At 43.8% G+C, this 21873-nt stretch overlaps 1 protein-coding gene across 10 annotated transcripts in view; it reads left to right on the forward strand.

Moving 5' to 3' along the window:
• Positions 1-21873, forward strand: part of Cit (citron rho-interacting serine/threonine kinase) — a 190177-nt gene that overhangs the window by 19021 nt on the left and 149283 nt on the right. For 9 of the 10 annotated variants that reach the window (XM_029559280.1, XM_029559281.1, XM_029559284.1 and 6 more), the window contains exons 5-6: positions 4571-4672; positions 20034-20176. In XM_029559280.1, coding sequence (XP_029415140.1) covers positions 4571-4672; positions 20034-20176 — 245 coding nt within the window. The remainder of the gene's footprint in view (positions 1-4570; positions 4673-20033; positions 20177-21873) is intronic. The other variant, XM_029559288.1, reaches the window with a different exon arrangement.

Here is a 21873-nt window from a genome sequence, read left to right on the forward strand (position 1 = left end):
CAGGTGTCGAGTTTCAGTTTACTTTGTGAGGTGGTTGGGGATCATGTAGGTGGTTTGGGATCATTTAGGCGTTTATTAGGAAGAGATTAAGGTCATGGTCTGGCAGTGGAGGTGCGAAACTGAAGCATGATGTGGTTTCTGCGTTTCAGAATAAAGTATGAGCAACATCATAGGAAGGAAAAACAAGAGACTGCACATAATTTGGAAGACAGGAGTGGAAGATGTGCTCTCAGCCTCCTCCATTTAAGAGCTTTCTATCATCTGTCCTCACTCACTGAGTGCTCTTGGTGCTTAGCATCTTTCTAGGTCCTTAGGTAGAGGCATTAGGTGTAGCCCGACCTTGAGTGCTGATGTTTTAGATGGGAAATAGTGCATGTAAGATGGAACTAATCCAACAGGTCACACAGCAGGCAGGCAATTGAGATATCCAGACAGATACATTTTCCTCCAGGCAAAAGACCTGAAGTGACCACGTGCGAGGTATGGGCCTGGGTTTTTAAAAATCATATTTATACAAGAGCTAATAAAAACCATCTACTGTTCCTTCAGTGGGTAAATATAAAAGAAATGTAGGGTCCCTAATGGAATCACAGTGAGGATTTGGAATTTAAAGACACGCGAAGAGAAAAGTCAGCACAGGAATAGACTGAAAGGAAATGTCAGCATGGACATGAAGGTGGAGTGGTGCCCCACAAATAAAGCCATCATCCGGCCAGCACACTTGCCCAGAGTGCTGTGACAACTAGAAATAGTCCTCAGAGACCAGTTACAATGATGGAATCTTCAGGGGTCAGGCAGAGTCAGTGATGAGCAAGTGAAGGTGGAGACTGTTCAGATCAACTAGCTTTGCCTGAACATCTTTCATGTGTCAGCGAGAAGGTTCAGTTCTATAGCACTGTAAACTATTGGGTTTGGGGGCTGGAGAGATGGTCCAGCAGTTAAGAGCACTGCTCTTGGTAGAGGACCCAGGTTTGGTTCTCAGCACCCATGTGGTGGCTAACAATCATGTGCAACTCTAGGTCCAGGGGATCTGACACCCTCTTCTGGCCTCTGTGGGCGTTGCATGATACAGATGTACTTACATACATGCAGGCAGAACATTTATACACATAAAACTAAAAAAAAAGAAAAAAATAAGTTAAATTATTGGGGTTGGACTGCTGTTTCCCACATAGCTTAGACTTAGCACTGGGTTGTGCAAGGTGATTTTAAGTGCTGCATGGACAAACTATTTAAAAACATTTTATGCTGGGGGTATAGCTCATTGGGTAGAGTGCAGTCCTGGGTTCAGTCCCTAGCACCACATGAATTGCGTGTGGTAGCACATACCTGTAATCCTAGCACTCAGGAGGTAGAGGCGTGCACACAGAAGCCAGAGGAGGATGATGGGTATTCTGTTCCGTCACTCTCTGCCTTTTTCCCTTGAGATGGGGTTTCTACTGAACCTGGAGCTAAGCTGGCAGCCAGCAAGCTCTAGTGAGCCCCACAGCACTGGAGTTACAGGTGCACGTGGCTGTGCCCAGCTGATTTTTACTTTGGCGCTGGGATCTGAACTCAGCTTCTCATGCCTGTGAAGCAAGGGTTTTACCCCACAGTGTAGTCTTGAAACAGACTTTCTTCTCTTCCTTAGGGAAACTGCATTTGGCTCTCTCTCTCTTTTTTTCCATTTTAAAATTTGTCTTGGTAGTTCTAGGTATTGAAGCTAGGGCCTGGAGCATGCTAGGCAGGCAAATGCTCTGCTACTGAGATATACCTCCAGCTCTACAGTTTTGTTTTTAAGGCCTTTCAACTGATTGGATGAGGCCCACCCAGATTACTGAGCATAGTCTAAAGCTGCTGATGGCAGATGTCTTCTTCAGCTACTTAATACCTTCATAGCAGCACCCGGGCTAGTGTTTGATGGAAAAATTGGCCTTCAGGTTAATGTGTAAAATTACTTATTGGAAAATACATCTTTTCTTCCCTCTCCTGAACCACTTGAAAATGCATCTGCATACTTTAGTATATGTTTCCTACAGCAGGAATATTTTCCCATGATCCAAAATGCAGCCAGGAAATTAGCACCAGTATGTTCCTGCCTTGTAGCCCTCCAACCCCATTCACGTGTCACCAATTGTCCCAGTGACATCTTTAGAAATAAAAGAATTCAGACATTTAGTTTTCTGTCTCTGGCCTCTGATCTGAGTCAGTTCCTTAATTTTCCAAGTCCTAATGGCTTGACAGTTCTGACAATAGGCCAGCTGTTTTGTAAGATTTAGACTTAGCTGATTTGCTTATGCTTAAATCCAGGTTGTAGATTTTTTTGGCAGAAATATAAACAAAGAGGCTGTGTTCCAATTTCTGCTAACAGGAGACTCAGTTCCAATGGGTGACACTCCGGACTGTGCTTGCGTAGCTGGCTAGACAAGGTGGTGTCTGCCATGTCTCCACTGTGGGGTTGCGCCTCTCTCTTTTGACTTTAGGATTTCTTAGGGAAGAACTTTCAAAGGCTGGAACTGCTCCATACCTAGCACAACTTCCAGTGTGTTCATTTGTTTGTATCCATGTGAACTCCATTTTCTTATTTTAGTCAATGAGTTGCAATCTGTTACTACTGTTTCTTTTTATACTCTAAGTGTTTTCAAGTTCTCTCTTCAAGTTGGCTTTTGTCTCCTTTTGACAGATCTCTGTCATTCTTGAGTACATTCTTATTTTCTGGTACAGCAAGATGTTCAGGTTTTTCCTGCGTAGTTACTTTCTCTGCCTCAGTCTTAGCGTCAGCCATGTCCCCAAGGAAACTTATTTAGTAGAAAGTCGTCTTTAGAGGCCAAGATCTTGGGATTGGAGAGATGACTCAGTAGTTAAGAGTACATACTGTTCTTGCAGAGAACCCGACTTTGGTTCTAGCTCCATGGGATTCAGTGTACTTGCCTGATTTCCTGTGGGCACCTGCGATACATACACATGGACATACACATGTACATATAAATCAAAATTAAAAAAATCCTAGCAGTCAAGATCTGAAACCTGAGTATTTGTGCTACTACGGAATGCACTGCTCTTAGGCCCCTTTCATGGATAGTGCTAAGGAATACATATGTATGTGTGCAATATACCTACCTGTACATTACCACATATATGTACCTGTGCACACATAAACATACAGACATGTGCATAGACATGCCTGTATTTGCTTCTTTATTTATTTCTATATGTCTGTATTGCAAACCAGAGGTTCACAGCATTACCTCTAATTTCAGTCCAATTTTATAGGCTTCACTTTAGCTTTCCTCTTTTCTGTGTTTGTAGCTTGTGAGCCATCTTTCCACTTACTGTGACAAATAGGTGAGTTAGTCAACTTATAAAGAGAAAAGATTTGTTTCGGTTCACAGTTAGAGTTTTCAGTTCAGGGTTGGCTGCCCCATTGCTTTTGCACAGTGGTGAAGAAGTACATCCGGCAAAAGTGTATGTCAGAACTTTACCTCATGACTAACGTGGAATATGGAAAGGTGAAGGGGCTTCCAAGATCCCTTTTAAGGGTCTGGTAGTTAGTATGAAAAATGTTCCCACAGGCTCATGTAACTGAACACCTGGTGCCTCAATTACTGGCAGTGTTTAGGAAGGTTATGGAACCTCTAGGAGGTGGAGATATCACTGGGGGTGGGCCTTGAGGGTTCATAGCCTTGCCCTACTTCCTGCTCTCTCACTTTGCTTCCTGTGTTCCATTGAGATGTGCTCTCTCAGCTTCCTGTTCCTGCTGCCATGCCATGGCTTCCCTACTCTGATGGACTCTATTCCTCTGGAACCATAAGCCCAAATAAACCTTTTCTTTGAGTTGCTTTTGGTCACGGTGGTTTTATCACAGTAAGAGAAAAGTAACTTAATACAAGGGGAGCCCCCAGTGACTGGGTGACCTCCCATGAGGCTCCACTTCTTAATGGTTCCACCACCTTCAATAGTGCCGTGGGCTGAGGACCAAGCCCTTTGCTCATGGGCCTTTTGGGGGAACACTTAATCCAAACAATAGCAATAACATCCTCTTGACATACTCTTACTATTTCTTGCTTGTATCTGTGCACATCTTACCTATGGTCTTTGTGGCTATCCCTTGTCCCCTAATCTGCTCCATGCCCCCACTATGTGTGGATATCTGCATGAGCCCTGATACCCTACACCTGGCTGCCCCCATGCCTGTTTGCCACTGTCTTCATTCTGCTTGGGCTTGACACCCTTTCTGGGCACATGGTTCTGTCTCTCAACCTGGCCTGGATGCTTACTTTATTTTACTGAACTTAATGGTGTTCAGACCAAACCATTCAGGAATGGAAGGTGAAGAGGAAGAGGAAGATATTTAAACTCAAGAAGTGAATTGACATTAAAGGGAGATGTTCCGTACATAAGTAGACAGGTAACGCATGAGTCTGGCAAAACTATGAAAAAATTAGGCTAGTAACAGATTTGTGAGGTGTCATACTAAGGGATGCTTTTTTAAACTGGAAATATCAATTTAGACCGAAAGGCAGGACAAAGGACACCTTCCTTTCACATTTAATTCTATTACAGTCATCTAAAGTGTTTCTTTTCCCTCCAGGTTTCATTTTTTGAGGAAGAGCGGAACATATTATCTCGGAGCACAAGCCCTTGGATCCCCCAATTACAGTATGCCTTTCAGGACAAAAATAACCTTTACCTGGTGAGTCTTCACATCCATTCCCATGGAACGAGCCAAGCTCTCTGATACTTAGATATCACGGAATTGAATGTGGTTCTTGCTGACATGGTCCGTGACACCTCTTGTTCGTTGAGTCACTTTTCTGACTTCCGATGTTTTCCTATTCCTTGTAATACTAAAGATTATGAGCCAGCCTGTTTAAAAAATGGCTCACTGACTATTGGGTACTCTGGCTAAAAAGGCAGTAATGAAAAATTTTTATTTTGGAAATGGCTTTTTGTTTAATAGACTCCCTCCCTCCCTCCCTTTTTCCCTCCCATCCTTCCTTCCGTCTCCCTCCCCCTACACTCTCTTTCTTTCTTTCTTTAGGTTTTTTGAGACAGGGTCTCCCTATAGCCCTAGCTGGGCTGGAACTCACTATGTAGACCAAGCTGGCCTTGATCTCACAGTGATCAGACTGCCTCTGCCTCCTCTACTGGGATTAAAGGTTCAAGCCACCACTCCCAGCTTATTTACTTTTTTAATTAAAATTATTTCATTTTTATTATTTTATGTGTATGAGTGTATTGTCTGCATGTATGTGAGTGTACCTGTGTTGTGCAGTGCCGTGGAGGTCAGAAGAGGGCTTCGGATTCCTCTGGAACTGGAGTTAAGGATGATTTGTAACTGCCGTGTAGGTGCTGGGAATCAAACCCGGGTCCTCTGCAAGAGTAGTCAGTGCTCTTAATCACTGAGCTATCTCTCCAGCCCCTGTTTGTTTATTTTCTAAGACAAGGTCTTTGTAGCCTTGGCTGCCCATGAACGCAGATTAATCCCAACTTCCCAAGTGCTGGGACTAAGGTTGTGTGTACTACCCTGACTGGCTCTTGCTTTAATTTTTAAAATTTAAGTTAGTAATGCATGGTTGATGTAAGAAAATACAGCATGTTCTCACTCATGTGTGGAAGCTGGAAGAGTTTATCTTACAGGAAGAGAGAAGAGGCTAGTGGTCACCAGATTAGCAGGGACTGGCAAGAGCCGTCAAGGAGAGGTCGAGGAGAGCAGGCTAATGGGTAGATTCGTTACTTACTGAGTAGTCTAATCAGGTAAGAGGATTCAGTTTTGGTGTACTATAACATAGTGGGATGACTGTAAGGAATGATTATCTACTTCACATTAGTTAGAAGAGAGGATTTTGAATGTTCCTAATGTAAAACAGATGATAAATATTTGGTGAATGATAGATTTGCCAGTTACTGTGATTTGTTCAATATGCATTGTATGTATCTGTTGAAATATCACACTGAACTCCATGAATGTGCATAATTATTAAGAGTCAATTAAAAACTGCACATTCTGGGCTGGTGAGATGGCTCATGGAGTTGAGGGTGCTTGCCACTAAGCCTGATGACCTGTTTGATCCCTGGAACCCATGAGATGGAGGGAGAGAATCAATTCCTGGAAATTGTCCTCTGACCTCCACATGCACACTGTGGTGCATGCACACAGACGGACAGACAGACAGACACACATTTTTTTCCTGGTGTTAAATCTGTACTTTTCCCCCCCAAGTACTGAATTTAGAACCTTACGCATGCTAGGCAAGTGCTCTACCACTGAGCCACATCCTCAGCTCTATAGTTTATTTTACAAAAATGACACGTTTCTCTTTACCTGAGTCTTCAGCGTGCTTTTCTTTTTTTCTTTAAAAAATTCATCCTAGCCAGCCAAGCTGGTACAATCCTTTAATTCCAGCACTCAGAAGGCAGAGGAGAGGCAAGTGGATCTCTGTGAGTTTGAGGCCAGTCTGGTCTGCATAGTGAGTTCCAGTCAACCAGGGCTACACAGTGGGACCCTGTCTGAAAAAACAAACTCTGACATCCTTGCATGCCAGTGCACACTGATATACTTTGTTCTTTTCTTTTGGTGTCAGGAATTGAACCCAGGGCCTTGGGCATGCTAAGCGCATGCTTTCCCTCTGAGCTATATCCCTGACCTCTGGTTCATCCTTTTGGATGGTGGCATATAGTGTCACTTACAGAACTCTAAAGTTCATTGGGGGCCTTGTTTAGTTTCTTAGATGATTAAGTCCCTAAATTCAAAAAGTGTATCCTAGAAACAATTTTTGTTCCCAATTCAGCTCCTACAACAAGCCTCGTGTTACCTTGAATGGAGAGAGACAGGCTCATGGAAAAGAAAATGATAAGACAGGGAGGAACTGTTGTCTGTCTTGAACTCTATTGGCAGTTTTTGGTGACATTCCTCCCTTTATTTCTGATCTGAAATAAACAGTCTGTTTGCCTTGGTCTCATATGAGTTGGAGTTTCTCCCTGGCCCCACATAGCTTCATTTTGTTTTGGTGTTTTGAGATAGTCTTGTTCTGTAACTCAGGCCGGCCTGCTGCTCAAGGATCCTGTTGTCTCAGCCTCCTGAGGGCTGGGGTTGCAGGCACGCATCACCATACCCAGGCCACTGGACCTTCTTGTGTGTCTGTGGTGAATGTACATGTTTGTGTGGGTGTGCGCATGTGTGTATGTATACATGTATATGGAGGCCAAAGTTTGGGTGTCTACCTTGATCCCACTCCACTTTATTTATTTTTTAAAAAATATTTTATTTATAGCTGGGTGTGGTGGTGCACACCTTCCATCCTAGCACCCTGGAGGGAGAGGCAGGTAGATCACTGTGAGTTCAAGGCCAGCTTGGTCTACATAGCGAGTTCCAGGCCAGCTGGGGCGACAGGGAGACCCTGTCGCCCCAGCTGTCCTGTGTGTATGAGTGTATTGCCTGCATGTGTGTTAGTGCACCCATGTCATGTGATGCTCGAGGAGGTCAGAAGAGGGTGTCAGATCCTCTGGAACTGGAGTTATGAACAGTTGTTAGCTGCCATGTGGGTTTTGGGAATCAAATCTGGGTCCTCTGCAAGAGCAGCCAGTGCTCTTAACTGCTGAGCCATCTCTCCAGCCCCAACTTTATTTTTTGAGACAGGGTTTCTCATGGAACCTAGAGCTCACTGATTTGGCTGTGCTGGCTAGTCATTGAGCTCCAGGGATCCTCCTGTGTCCTCAGTGCAGGAGTTACAGGTGTGCACCCCGGTGCCTATCTTTTCACTTGGCTTCTGAGGATCCAAACTCAGGTATTCATAATTGCACAGAAAACATTTTACTGATGGAGACATCTTGTCAACCCCTCTTTCAAAAAAAAGAAATTTATGTGTGAGTGTGCATGTGATGTGGTGTACATGTATGGTTGTGTGTGGGGAGGCTAGACGACAACATCAGGCATCTTCCTCAGGAGCACTGTCCACCTCCTTTGATAGAGTCTTATTGACCTGAACCAATTAGGCTAAGCTGGCTCACCAGTTGGTCCCAGGGATCCTCCTGTTTTGGCCTCCCCAGTGCTGAGATCACAAGCATGTATAACCACACCCAGCATTTTCTTTTATTGATATTTATTTATGTATTCTGTGTGTGTGCACACAGGCATGGGGAGGTAAGAGGACAATGTTCAGGAGTTGGTTCTTTCCTTTTGGCCTTGTGGGTTCCAGGAATGGAACTCCGGTTGTCAGACTTGGCAGCATGTGCACTTACCCACAGAGCCATCTGCTAGCCCCCCCCCTTTTTTTTTATAAATTAAAAAATTCTTTTGGATTCATTTATTTTTTTATGTGTATGAGTGTTTTACCTACATGTATGTAAGTGCACCTGTGTTTGCAGAGGCCAGAAGAGGGCATAGAATCTCCTGGAAATAGAGTTACAGACTTTGTTAGCCACTATGTGGGTGCTGGGACCTGAACCCGGGTCCTCTGCTAGAGCAGCCAGTGTTCTTATCTGTTGAAGCATCTCTCCAGACCCTCACACCCATGCTTTTTTATGTGGTTTCTAGGAATTGAGCTAAAATCTTTGAACTTGCAAGGCAAATATTTTACCAGCTGAACTATGCCCCTAACCCCTACTAATATGTGAAGTGATGTTCCAATTGCTACTGAGCATATTATGTGATAAAAAGTATATTCACCACCTTACCTTTCCAAAATGAAGAAAACTCTGAATCAATCCAGAAACACATTCTGCAGCAAGCTACAGTGTTTCCTAGATCTTTGTTGGTGTGGCAGTTCACTGACCGGCCATTGTGTCTATTGAGCCCTTACAGATCACTAAACCTTTCAAGTTTGGGAAAACTTACATATATGGTTTGCTCCTCAGGCGGTTGAACACTGATTAGTAATTCTAATGCAGTGTAATTGAAGATACATTCTAAATCAATGAAAACCAAAATAGGATTCTGCCTCCTGTACCTTTCTTGGCCATCTCATCTTTCAGGGCTGCCTTTGCTGTTGAGGCCCCACCCTGGTTTTCTTTGGCCTGCATTTTGATGCTGACCTCCACAGTGTTCTCCCTACTGTCTTTCCCTCCCCCAGGTCCTCCACATAGAGCTGCCGAGTCATCCTGAGTCATCCTGCTGTCAGAAACCCTTCTCTTCCCCTGCTACTGTCCATTTGAGTTCCAGGCTTGCCTTGTGCTCCCAAGGCCCTGCTCCCCATCCCTCCAGGTGTTGTCTTCACGTACACTCTCACTTAATGTTCACCCTGGACTTCCTGTGGTTCCTTAACCTTGCCTCTCACTTCCTGCATGCTGGTATTGCTTGTTCTGTCGGTCTGACCGACTCCTGTTTCTCTTTCTAGGCTTGAATTAGATGTCCCCTTAGAAACCCCTCCGGGGCTTCCTGCTCCTGGGCTGAGTGACTGTCTGTGATGTGCTCACAGCACTCTTCCTCTAGTCCCCTTCCCAGTGGAAACAATTATGTCTTGCATGCTCCCGGCAGAGCTTTATGAAGTAAATGCCCAAGATATATTTATTGGATGAATGTATGATTAATTTTATAGAAATCTGATTTACATACAAATTTACTTATTATGTTACAAAAAATCTTATGTTAGTAGTGGGAGTTTTGCTCTCTAAAGTATGTAATTCAAAACAGACCCAGTGAGATTTTTCAAAGATTAGAGTGCCATTCAAGGAAATTGAACTTGAGTTGTTTTGAATTTTGATGGTTAAAAAAATTCCCATTGGCAGTGATATACTGATAAATGTGGCTTATTTTGTGGTACACAAAAGAGGTCAATAATTCTGGCAGGTGGCCCACGGAGGCAGTGCTCTGTAGATCTGGTTCATGAAGAAATCTGTTCCATCCTGTAAATAACAGATACATGTCCTTCAAGGAAGGAATCGATCTTTAGAAAGAAAACATCATTTTACAACTCACTACTTAGAGTATGGTGTCTGAATTCTTTGTAAGATTCTTTGTATTGATATTTTCAAGTTGAAGGGGATCTTCAGGCTGCCCTGACTCTGAGCTTGAACTTGAAGCTGTGAACTTCCTTTTTATTCTGTAACTTTATGTTTTCTTCACTGTTCATCCCAAACATTTTTTTCCTGGTTACATATAGAGAGGCATTAGTTATGGTCACAAAGAGACCCCCTCCAACACACAGTTCAGGCTGGTGGACCTGCTCAATTGTACATAATATTTCAGGACCCAGGTTCCTTCCATCTTATGGCTCCTCTATCTCTTAGGGTGCTGTCCTTTTTTACATGATTGATTTGGGTCAATTCATGTCTTTGTTCCAACTGGATGGTAAGAGAAAAGAGCAGATATCCAGAGTGAGCAAAGTAGAATGATGTGGAAGTTGGGTCTCTCATTTTCCTCTCATGTTTTGTTGGTCAAAATTTAGTCATACACAGCTACATATCTACCTGCTAGGGAGACATGGATAGGTGCTGTCTAGCTGTATGGCCTAACACCCAGCTAAAATTGTTACTGCTGGTTTTTCAGTACCCAAGGGAAACTATTTAAAGGAGAAAGATTTTATTTAGACCCACAGATTTAGATTTTCAGCCTATCATGGCAGAGAGGGAACCGTAGAGTAGGTCACCTTATGGCAGCCTGGGAACACAGAGAGAGTACCTGTGCCTTGGTCCTGTCTCCTTTCTTCCTTTCATTCCATCAGGACCCTCAGCTTATAGGATAGTGCATCCACCTTCAGGGCTAGTTAACTCTCTGAACACACTCTCACAGGCACACCCAAAGGTATGCTTTACTAATCTCCCAGGCACTTCTCAGTCCAGAGAAATTGACAGTCGTGATGAACCATTGCTCAGGAGAAGGGAGGATGGATTTGGGGGGACAGTTGACAGTCCCCGTGGGGTAGAGCTGAGGTTTAAGCTGGGCCTCCTTGCTCCACTGTCAGGATTCTTTCTTTTTTTAAATTTTATTTATTATTATTTTTTATTTTATGTGTACGTGTGTATTGCCTGCATGTAGGTAAGTGCACCCGTGTCGTGCAATGCCCATGGAAGTCAGAAGAGGCTGTCGGATCCCCTGGGACTGGAGTTACGGACAGTTGTCAGTTGCCATGTAGGTGTTGGGATTCGAACCCAGATCTTCTGCAAGAACAACCAGTGTTCTTAACCATTGAGCCATCTCTCCAGTCCCTCTGTCAGTATTCTTATAACTCATTGTGTTAGCCTGCCGAATCCAAAATGACTACAGACAGCATCCTGGTTTTGATGTGCTATTTGGGATTAGTTTTTTGCATTCTCTGTTTCAACCCCCACACATGCAATTTTGTGGACAGTGTTTTCTTCCTGTATAGGAACAATTTGGAAATGAACTGTTTTGGGACATCGACTCCAGGGCCTTTTGGAACATCAGCCTCTTATCACTGTGAGTCAGGAGGGGGTTAATGAATGCAACTCCATTGTTTACCCTAGTGAGATGTAGCAGCTTATGATAGTTTTGACAACGAGACATGTGCTGTTTTGATCTCTTGGCTAGGATTATCCAAATTTTCAGGCATGTCTCAAAACCCACCAGGCATGTGTTTGCATGTTGCTTGTTCTGGAAGCCAGGGTTTGGGAGCCAGCTACCCGTCAGAAAGGCTGGTGCTTAGAATATGCATTCTTGTTTTATTACTGTTCCTTGTTTGGTCCCTCCAGAGTCATTGGCCTTTGTAGCTTCAGTTTTCTCATTGGCGAACAAGATATTAATTCCTTTCTTGACCCCAATTCAATTGCTGGAGTATGCTATTGCCTTGGGGGAAGTCTTTGAGTTTGAAATAGTTGTTTTGAGGTATATTTCAAGAGAGTACATTCAAAGTTTTGTCCTTTTAAGCCATGTTTTGTTCACGTTGTCTTCTCAGTCTGTCTGTCTCTCTGCTTCCAGAGTTTCTGATTCAGCAGGTCTGGCTGGAGTGGGGCACCCTCATTTGCATTTCCAACAAGGTTCCAGGTGCCTCTGCTGACTCAGCAGCGTCATTTTGACAACTATTGCCTTTATAACTGTAGGTGGGGTTAGTTTCTGATTGTTGCTTCTTCCTTTTGTGAATCCAGTAACATACAGTGTGTACCTCTGACAGCTCTTTCCAGGAATAGTCCCCTTTCCCCTGCTTTGTTAGTCCTGCAGTGCGCCATCTTTCCATGTTTATTTCTTTCAGACTAACCTGTACCTTTGTAAATAGCCCCTTCATTAATGTCCTCAGTTACTGTGTTTGAGAACACTATCTGTTTCTTGCCAAGACAGCATGGTTTAATACTCTATGAGATTTTTTTTTTTTTTTTAACAGATGGCTGAGTCAGACTGGAATTTGTATTTTCAGAGATAAAGGGTCTTTTCTCTTCCATAGGTCACCTTGCCCTTCCAGAAAAATAATACAGTGTATCTGTCTTGGGCCACTCTCTTTAGAGGAACTCACCCTTCTGGATGCTAAAGTTCAGGAGCCCTGAGCAGCGTGGACCATGGTGTCATGGATGCCATTGCATTGTCATGGCACTCTTGGTCATGCTGAGTATGCAAGCATTTCAAGGTGACATTTTTTAGAGGTGGTGTACACAGTATGCTTCTGCTGATGCCTGATGCAAGCTGGAAGAGAGTACTTGTGTTAGTCCGTTTTCTAATGCTATAACAAAATACCTGAGACAGGGAAGTCTCTGAGGAATAGATGTTTATTTGTCTCATGATTCTAGAGCTGGGAGCTCCAAGGGCCTGGCACTGGCATCCAGATGTGGCTTTCCTGCAGCATTATAATGTGGTGGAGGGTGTCCATGTTGAACAAGTGAGCATGCTAGTCTGGGTCTCCCTTCATCTCCTTAGAACCTTAAAAAGCCACTAATGCTTTCACCCCTTCCCCCATGACTTTGTCTAACTCTTAACTACTAAAGGCCCCACCTCCAAATACCATCATCATATGAATTTGGGGGTTAAATATCAAACATATAAACATTTTTTTTCTCATGTCTGTGTGTGTGTTTGTATATGTGTGGGCATATGTATGTGTGGCTGCATGTGCATGTGTGTGCTCATGTGTGTGGAGGCCCAAGGTTGATGTCAGGTTGATGTTAGGAATCTTTCATGATTGCTCTCCAGCTTATTCTTCAAGATGGGGTCTTTTACTTGAACCTAGAGCTCGCCAGTTTGCTCTGGGGATCCCATCTCTGCCTTCTAAGTACTGGAGTTACAGGGGGGCTCCCACTCCTACCTGCCCTTTATATGGGCTCTGGAGATCCCAACTGTGGTCTTCATGCTTGCAAAACAAGTGCCTCACCCACTGATTCATCTTTCCAGCCCCAACATGTGAAGTATTTTCTGTGTGTGTGTGTGTGTGTGTGTGCATGTGCATATCATGGCATCACAAGTGGAGGTCAGAGGTCAACGTCCAGGTGTTGGTTCTCTACTTTCACTATGCTTATGCCAGAGATCAAACTCAAGTCATCAGGCTTAGTGGCAAGCACCTTTACCTGTTGAGCCATCTTGCAAGCCCCAACATTAACTTTTGAAGACATGTTCAAATTGTAGCAACACTAGAGTAATATTCATACTCCCCACAAGTATGCACATACACTCAAACATGTGTACGAACACACATTTATCCTTCATGTTAACTTCAACATGAAGACTGGAAGTTGCCACTGCAGTACTTGGAGTATAGATGGAAACACCGACAGAGAAGCATCCGCTCTTTCCAAACTGAACACATGTAAGGTTTGCCCTTTAATTAGCATTTGCAGCTGCTGCCGTAGAAGGGCCTGTCTCTCTTGGCCTGAAAGTCTGCTTTAAAAGAGCAAGTCCCTTATAGCTCCAAGTGGTGCTTGTCTGTCAACTGCTGTGCTTTCTGGCTGTCAGTGGGGTTGTCACATTGTTTAGGCCTGTTTTACCGGAGGGCTCTATTCCCTACCCTGTCTCATTCCCTGGCTTTTGATGACTGTGCCTTGGTGATCTCCATTCGAGCGCCCTGCGTCTATTCTCTGTGCAGCAGATAGCTCCAGTTCTTGCAAGGATAGAAGATCACTGTTTCAGTGCTGAAGGCCTGGTTGTCTTTCAACCTGTGCTGTCTGTGATCTTGATACTTAGCCGCTCCACGTAGTCACTGAGAAAGCATAAGCAGTAGAATCGATGGCTCTGTTGAAGCCAAGGTGCATTTAAAGGCACTCTGCTGTAGAAACTTTGAATTTGATTGGAACAGAAAACCGCATAGGTTCTGCAGCCTCATCAGTAGAGGTCCAGTGTGGTGCTGGGTTAGCAGCATCCGAATCACCCCATAAGAATGCGTTCCTCAGAGCAGGGCATGGTGGCGCTCACCTTTGATCCCAGTACTCGGGAGGCAGAGGCAGGCGGATCTCCATGAGATTGAGGCCAGTCTGGTCTACATAGTGAGTTCCAGACCTTCTGGGGCTACAGGGTGACCCTATCTTATAAGCCTGATGACTTGAGTTCTATCTCCAGAACCCACATAAAGGTAGAAGGAGAGAACTGACTTCAGAATGTACACATACACACATCATACACAATAAATAGTAAAAAGTAAATAATTTTAATGAGTGCATTCCTCAGCTGGGTATGGTGAGGCATGCCTACAAGCCCAGGACTCAGGAGGCTGGGGCAGGAGGATTGCAAGATTGAGCTCAACAGGACTACTAGTGAGACCCTGTCTCAAAACAATGTGGATTCCTGCACTGCTCCATGGAGCTTGAGCCATGAAACCTGGAGTCAGTCTCTGGGATCCATATTTTAACAAGCTCCTTGAGTGGTTGGAATGGAAAGGAGATGTACTTTTCTCTTTTACACTGATTTTTAGTATTAACCATTATAGTTATTATTTCTTTTTCATTCCACTAGAGTGCCAGTTCTATGAAAGAGCAGGATTCCCCCCACCCCCTGCCCTTTATTCATGGCTGTTTCCTGATATTGGGAACACTAGCACATAGGAGACACGCAAATATTTATTTGGTTGAATGTGTCTTATTTTAAATTTTATTAGATGTATTTTCTGTGTGTATTTGTATGTACATGTATACTATGGCGCACTTGTAGAGGTCAGATGACAACTTGTAGAAGTCAGTTCTCTCCTTCCATGATGTCAGTCCTAGGGCTCAAACACAGGTCATGAGGCTTGGTGGCAAGCACCTTTTCCTCTTTAGCCATCTTGCTAGCCCTGTGTCTTTAGTGTTTTAATTAAAAATTTTTTAAAAAATTTATGTGTGTGTCTGTGTGTCTGTGTCTGTGTATGGGTTTGTGCATATGAGTGCAGTGCCCATAGCAGCCAGAAGAGGGTGATGGATCACCAAGAACTGGAGTTACTCTTAATCACTGAGCCATATCTCCAGTCCCATGTCTTATTTTTTAAAACCCACACTTCCCAGTGACCCTTTTGGGTAGACAGGCTTAGAAAACCTTGCTCTGGAAAACTTAAGAGTTTTCTTGGGTAAGAAGTCACATTTTGGGGGCGATGGACAGATCAATGCCTCATCTGCTATCTCTGAGCAGTGAAAGTCAGGGACTGGGACACACTTTTTGACAAAACTAGGTGCTGTTTATATGGATTCCAGCACAGTGTGGGCGATGACTTTGTTCTTCATTAGGTCAGTGTTCTGTTGATTCTAGTCTCCAGGTCACAGCAAGTCTTGACTCTTGGCTTGTGACTTCTGGTGAGGACTTCAGATTCTCTTGGTTTGTGCCATTTTTCATGATTCCAAAGTGTTTCTGAAAGACCTCAAATCCTGGTTCTTGGGCTGGCGAGATGGCTCAGCAGTTAAAAGCCCTGGCTGCTCTTGCAGAGGACCCAGTTTTGATTCCCAGTACCCACAATGGCAGCTAAAAACTATCTGTAACTCCAGTTCCAGGGGATAAACACCCTCGTTGGCCTCCAACGTGGGCATTGTACAACACAGGTGTACCTACATGCATACAGGCAGAATATGCCTACACATAAAATGAAAATAAACAAAAAACGATCAAATCCTGGCTCTTTATCATCTCTTTAAGCTCAACTGCATGATAATTGATTAAGCTTGGGTTGGTTTCACACTTCACAAACTGTCTTCCCCATAGGCTCCACATAGTCCAGAATGACACCTGTACTACTCTGTGGTATAGTGTTGGCATAGAGTGACTCAGTAAATAGGTAGCATCTTGGGATAGCTGAATTGGCTCAGTTAATGAATGTCCAGATCAGTTCTGCTGATATTGCGCAGTTGGAATTTTTTAAAAATATTTTATTTATTATTTTTATTTTATGTGTATGCATGTATTGTCTGCATGCCAGGTAAGTTTACCCATGTTGTGCAATGCCCATGGAAGACAGAAGAGACTGCTGGATCCCCTGGAACTGGAGTTGTGGACAGTTAGCTGCCATGTGGGTGCTGGGATTTGAACCTGGGTCTTCTGCAAGAACAGTCAGTGTTCTTAACTGCTGAGCCATCTCTCCAGCCCCACAGTTGGAATTTTTACATGAAAATCTGGGCTTATGCAGGTTTGTAATGTCTGATGTCTATCTGATGAGGAGCTCTGTATCTATCAGATGTTTGTCATTTAGGACGTCTGTTTTGGCCCTGTGTCGGATTATACAGGCTGGCAGCTGTTGAAATTTTTGTTGCTTGTTTTCTCAATCAGTCCTAGTTTTGAAGACATGGGAAGTTGTTGATCCTCAGAAAAGATGAATCTAGTTTAAGTGGACATCTTCCAAATAGGAGTGAAGACTTTGTTTCTTTTTGCTTTTGTAAGAGAGGATTCTTATGTTCTGGAAAGTTTTGCAGGTCCTAGCAAATAGAATATTCAGGAGTTGATACTAAGTACCCAGTAGTAGTCAATGTGTAAGCTCTCTGAAGTTGGCAGCAGTTGTTATATTTTTACTTTATCAGCTTTAAACTTAGAAGCCATTCTGGTTTTCCTGTCTTTAATAGAGCCCTAGGAAACTTGTAACTGTGATGTGTCATCATAAATATGCATTGTTCTTATTTTAAGCCATTTGCGTTCTAAAAGTATGAGTACTTCTGCTATTATCGGTGAATTTCTTTTTGATGTTTAAGACCTTTTTAATGGCAACATATATTTAAAGCAGACTTAGAAATTAGCATTCACCCACATACCCAGGGTCTGTGGAGAACCAGGTTGGGATGAGTGGGTGAGCGCTAGCAAGCCAGGTGGCTCCTGTGGGCTCCTCCAGGGCTGAGGTGAGTGGCTTACATCTGCTGTGAATTTGGAGGAAATAGAGTTTGCTCCCTCTGAGTGTTGCACTTCTTGTCTGTAAATGAATTCCTTTTCAGCAACTGCAGTACAGAATGGACTCTTACCTTCCAATGCAATTGTCCAGTATCTGCAGTGTCAGAAGCCATGTGACTGGGTCAGTTCCCAGGTTATCAGGAGCTCTCGGGAGGAAGTATGAATGCCTGACTTCTCCAGGGCTATTTGGTCTGGAGCTGACCTGGTGTTGGGGCAGGAATCTTTACTGGACCAGTCTGAAGCCCCTCAGGATCTGTATAGAGATTCCACGTCTGACTTGTCTAGGGCTTTCTTCTAGTTCTGCAGTAAAGGCAAACTGGAGTTGGAAGGGTATTAGCATTTACAAGAATTGGTTTCGGGAATGCAGTGTTTGGTAGATGTGTTAGTTATATTTTTCATTGCTGTGACCAAATACCTGACAAGAAACGACTGAAGGGAAGAATCTTATGGTTTGAAGAGATACAGTTCATTGGGATGGGATGACATGGCCGCAGGAGGGTAAGGTGGTTGCTCATAGTGGGTCTGTAGTCCGGAAGCAGAGAGTGATGAGTGCTGGGTGCTCCAGAACCCCAGCCCAAGGAAGGTGCTGCCCACATTCCCTCTTCAGTTAAAACTTTGTGGGAACCCCCCTTGTAGACACACCCCAAGTTATGCTGCTGTGCTGATTCTAAATGCAGTCAGGTTGGTGGTTAAGAGTCACTGTCATGGAAGAACGTACGAAGATGTGCATTTGAAACTTGTCTTTTTCTAGAAAGGACTGGATGCAGTTGTCATTGGCCAGTAACCCGGGACATTAGCTTGCAGAGTAGGAGAGCTCTGGAAGAGTAAACGGGGGCAGCAGTGGTTGAACAGGTCCCAGCTTCTCTCAGCCAGAAAAGGACCACAGTGAGGGGAAGGACCAGACTTGAGTGATAGTTGCGGATTTCATGTTGGGTCCAGGCACCGAGCCGGGCTCTCTGAGGCCCCTGTCTTGCTTAGTCCTAACACTGTTGCTAGGGGATTAGTCTAATCCTGATTTTTCAGAGGATCTAACTGAAAGGTTGAAAAGTGAAGTCACTAGGTGGAGTCTGCAGCCATCAAGGCCAAGTGGCCTCAAGGCCATGTGTTGACTCGGGAATATCATACCTGGTTATCATAAAAAAGACAGAGGAGGGTTGGAGAGATGGCTTAGTGGGTAAAACTGCTTGGTGGGTAAGTGTGAGGGCCAGAGTTTGAATCCTTAGAGCCCATATAAAAGTCAGACCCATAGTATGAGCATCCTAAATCCCAGTGCTCCTGCAGGGAGATGGGAGACAGGCAGGAGAATTCCTAGAAGCTCATGGGCTGGCCAGCCAGCCCGGCTACATAGTGTCAGACCACAAAGAGACTCTGTCTCTGTCTCAAAACAAGATTGAATGGAAGTTGAGAATCCATACCTGAGATGGTCCCTGTGATCTCCACATGTGTGTTGTGGCATGTGTACACCCACTGTTCTAGTTTGCTTTTGATTGCTGTAACAAAACACTCTGACCAGTACCAACTTGGGGAGGAAAGGATTTATTTGGCTTACATCTCCTGGGTCACAACTCATCAGGGAGCCCAAGGTAGGAACTCAGGGCAGAAACCTGGAGGCAGGAGCTGGAGCACAGGCCATGGAGAAACAATGAATATTGGCTTGCTCCCCTGCCCCATACTCAACCTTCTTTCTTATAGAATATAGAACAATCTGTCCAGGGGTGGCACTGCCCACAGTGGGCTGTGCCCTCTCACATCACTCAACAATCAAGAAAATACCCCACAGACATGGCTACAGATCAGTCCAATGGAGGCAGTTCCCCAAATGAGGTTCCTTCTACCCAGTTATGTCAAGTTGACAACTAAAGCTATCCAGCACATCCACATTCACTCATGTACAAATGTATACATGTACACACATCATACACATGTATACACATGCATACTAGATGAAGATTTTCAGTTCTTTGGGGTGGAATTTTTTCTCATCAAACATTGTAACTGAAGCTCTTTGTTCTATTTTTTTCCTCTCAAATTTTCTCATAAAAGGGAGATTTTTTTTCCTATACTTTATCCTGTACAGAAGATCACTTTATATAATGTCACACCTTTCCATGGTAGTATGGATATATAGAATCCATTTGTTTTTGATATCTGTATCATATCCCATTGTTTAGATATGTTATAATGTAGCCAGTCTCTTATGGATGGGTATTTGGATGGTTCCAAGTATTTTCCCTGTTGTGAACAATCCAGCAGTCACTCTGTTTACTTATCTTTTTAATATATGAATTATTGTAAGTACCAATAAAATAAACCATTAGAAGTAAAATAGCTCTGTCAAAGGGTGCATCTTCATAGTTAAATTTTTAATGGAGACTGTCAACTGCCTTCCACACTGACTGTAAAGGGAAAAGATTATATCACATTTATTGCATGGCTCCCGTATTCTGCTGTGTGCTAAGGGGAATGCCGAAAGAATGTTAGAGTGTTTGTTGCCTTTCGGGAATATCCGTCTGTGTGATGTACCTGATCCTAGGGAATGTCTGGAGTGTCAAATTGGGTGGGTGTGGGAGGAAGTGGATTTAATTCAACTCAGGTTTGCCTTGCAAGCATCGTGCATGGTGTATGAAGGTTCTTTTTTTTTTCTTTTTTCTATTGATTCTCTCGCATAATGGATGTAATTTTGTAGAGCAAAGACCTAACCCTGTGTCTTACGATATGTCTCACACATATGCAGTTGCTTTGTAGAGGCATCATAATTATAACATGTGAGGTGGTAGTTTGAGGGTCTAATTGCAGTGTTCACTATTTTGGTTTTGTGAAAAATTAATAACTTTGGCATTCTCTGCAGGTCATGGAGTATCAGCCTGGAGGGGATTTGCTGTCTCTTCTGAATAGATATGAGGACCAATTAGATGAAAACATGATTCAGTTTTACCTAGCCGAACTGATTTTAGCTGTTCACAGTGTTCACCAGATGGGATATGTACATCGGTAAGTGGGATTCCTTAGTAGCATATAGAGAACTTCTCTGAATCATGGAAGAGTCCTGCATAGATGAATGCCTTTGGATCTCAAAAATGCTTCTTCCAGTTCTTAGCCATCTTCACCTGTGATTTTTCTGAAAATAAGCTTTCTGAAATGGCAGGCATTTCAGTATGCCCATTCAGCCATGAAGTAGATGTGGGACTAGAATGTGCTCAAGTTTTCTGGTGAGATCTAGCTATTAGGTGTAGCTAAGGGGATCAGGAACCCTTTTTTGGGGCCCTTTGGGCTATGTGGTAGGACACTGACTTTGGTTTGCAGAGGGATTGGCGTACCACCTAGGAAGAGATCAGACATTTGTGCTCTGTCAATTTTCTACACTATATCAAATACTTGAGATAATCATCTTATGAGAAAAGGTATATTTTGGCTCACTGTTTAGAGGTTTCAGACTGATTGCCACTGTTGCTTTGGGCCTGTGTCGTGAAGCATGTGGAAGAGCAGTGTCACTCACTTTTTGGCCAGGAAGCAAAAAGAGATGGGAGTAGACTGAGATTCCACAGTTTCTCTTGAGAGTTTTATGGCTTGAATTGAAATTTCCTTTGATGGCTCATGTGTCAAAGTCTTGGCTGCTAGCCAGTGAGGCTTTGGGGAAGTGACTGGATCATGAGGGCTTTGATTTCCTTAACAGATTAACATATTGATGAATTACTGATTTGATGACATTATTGAAAGTTGCTGGAAACTGGGAGGTGGGACCTGGTTTGAGGAAGTAAATCATTCCAGGGGTCCTTTGAAATGTATATCTTGTCCCCACCCCTGGTCCTTCTCTCTGTCCATACTTACCTTGTGCCCATCCCTGGTCCCTCCCTCTGTCCATGTTTACCTTGTTCCCATCCCTGGTCCCTCCCTTTGTCCATGAATACCTTGTCCCCATCTCTGGTCCCTCCCTCTGTTCGTATATACCTTATCCCCATCTCTGGTCCCTTCCTCTGTCCATGTTTACCTTGTCCCCATCCCTGATCCCTCCCTCTATTCATGTATACCTTGTTCCCGTCTCTGGTCCCTCCCTCTCTCCATGTATACCTTATTCCCATCCCTGGTCCCTCCCTCTGTCCATGAATACCTTGTCCTCATCCCTGGTCCCTCTCTGTCCGCAGTGAGGTGAGCTGCTTTACTCTGTTGTATTCCTGTGCCATGATATTTTACCTCACCTCTGTCTCAAAGCAATAGAGCTGCCCACTATGGGCTTAAACCTCCAAAACTCTGAGCAAAAACAAACTTTTCTTTCCCAATTATTTATCTCACTGATGAGAAGTGACTAAAACAGACGGCAAGTCCCCAGTGACCTGAAGATGCCCCCTCCCCAGTCCCCACCTCTTGTAGGTTCCACCGTCTCCTATAATGTTAGGACCAAGCCTTTAACACACGGGCCTTTGGGGCACTAAAAATCCAACCCTAGCATGCTTTTAGCAGCGCCCCTTGACAGATTACAAAGGTATTCTGCAGAATCCTCAGTCAGCAGGTATTTCTTCACATCCTCCCTTGTCTCAGGTTGTACGTAGGTCTCAGAATGTTGTGGGAATGCAATGATGGCTAGCCCGGGAGCTGCAGAATTTGGACTCAAGACTTTTCCATTTATAAGCCACATGGCCTTAGGCAATTTCCTTAGTTTTTTTTTGGCCTTAGTTTTTGCAATGTAAAAA

The sequence above is a fragment of the Nannospalax galili genome, unplaced genomic scaffold (assembly GCF_000622305.1).
Source record: "Nannospalax galili isolate Female #2095 unplaced genomic scaffold, S.galili_v1.0 scaffold769, whole genome shotgun sequence".
NCBI classification, from domain to species: Eukaryota; Metazoa; Chordata; class Mammalia; order Rodentia; family Spalacidae; genus Nannospalax; species Nannospalax galili.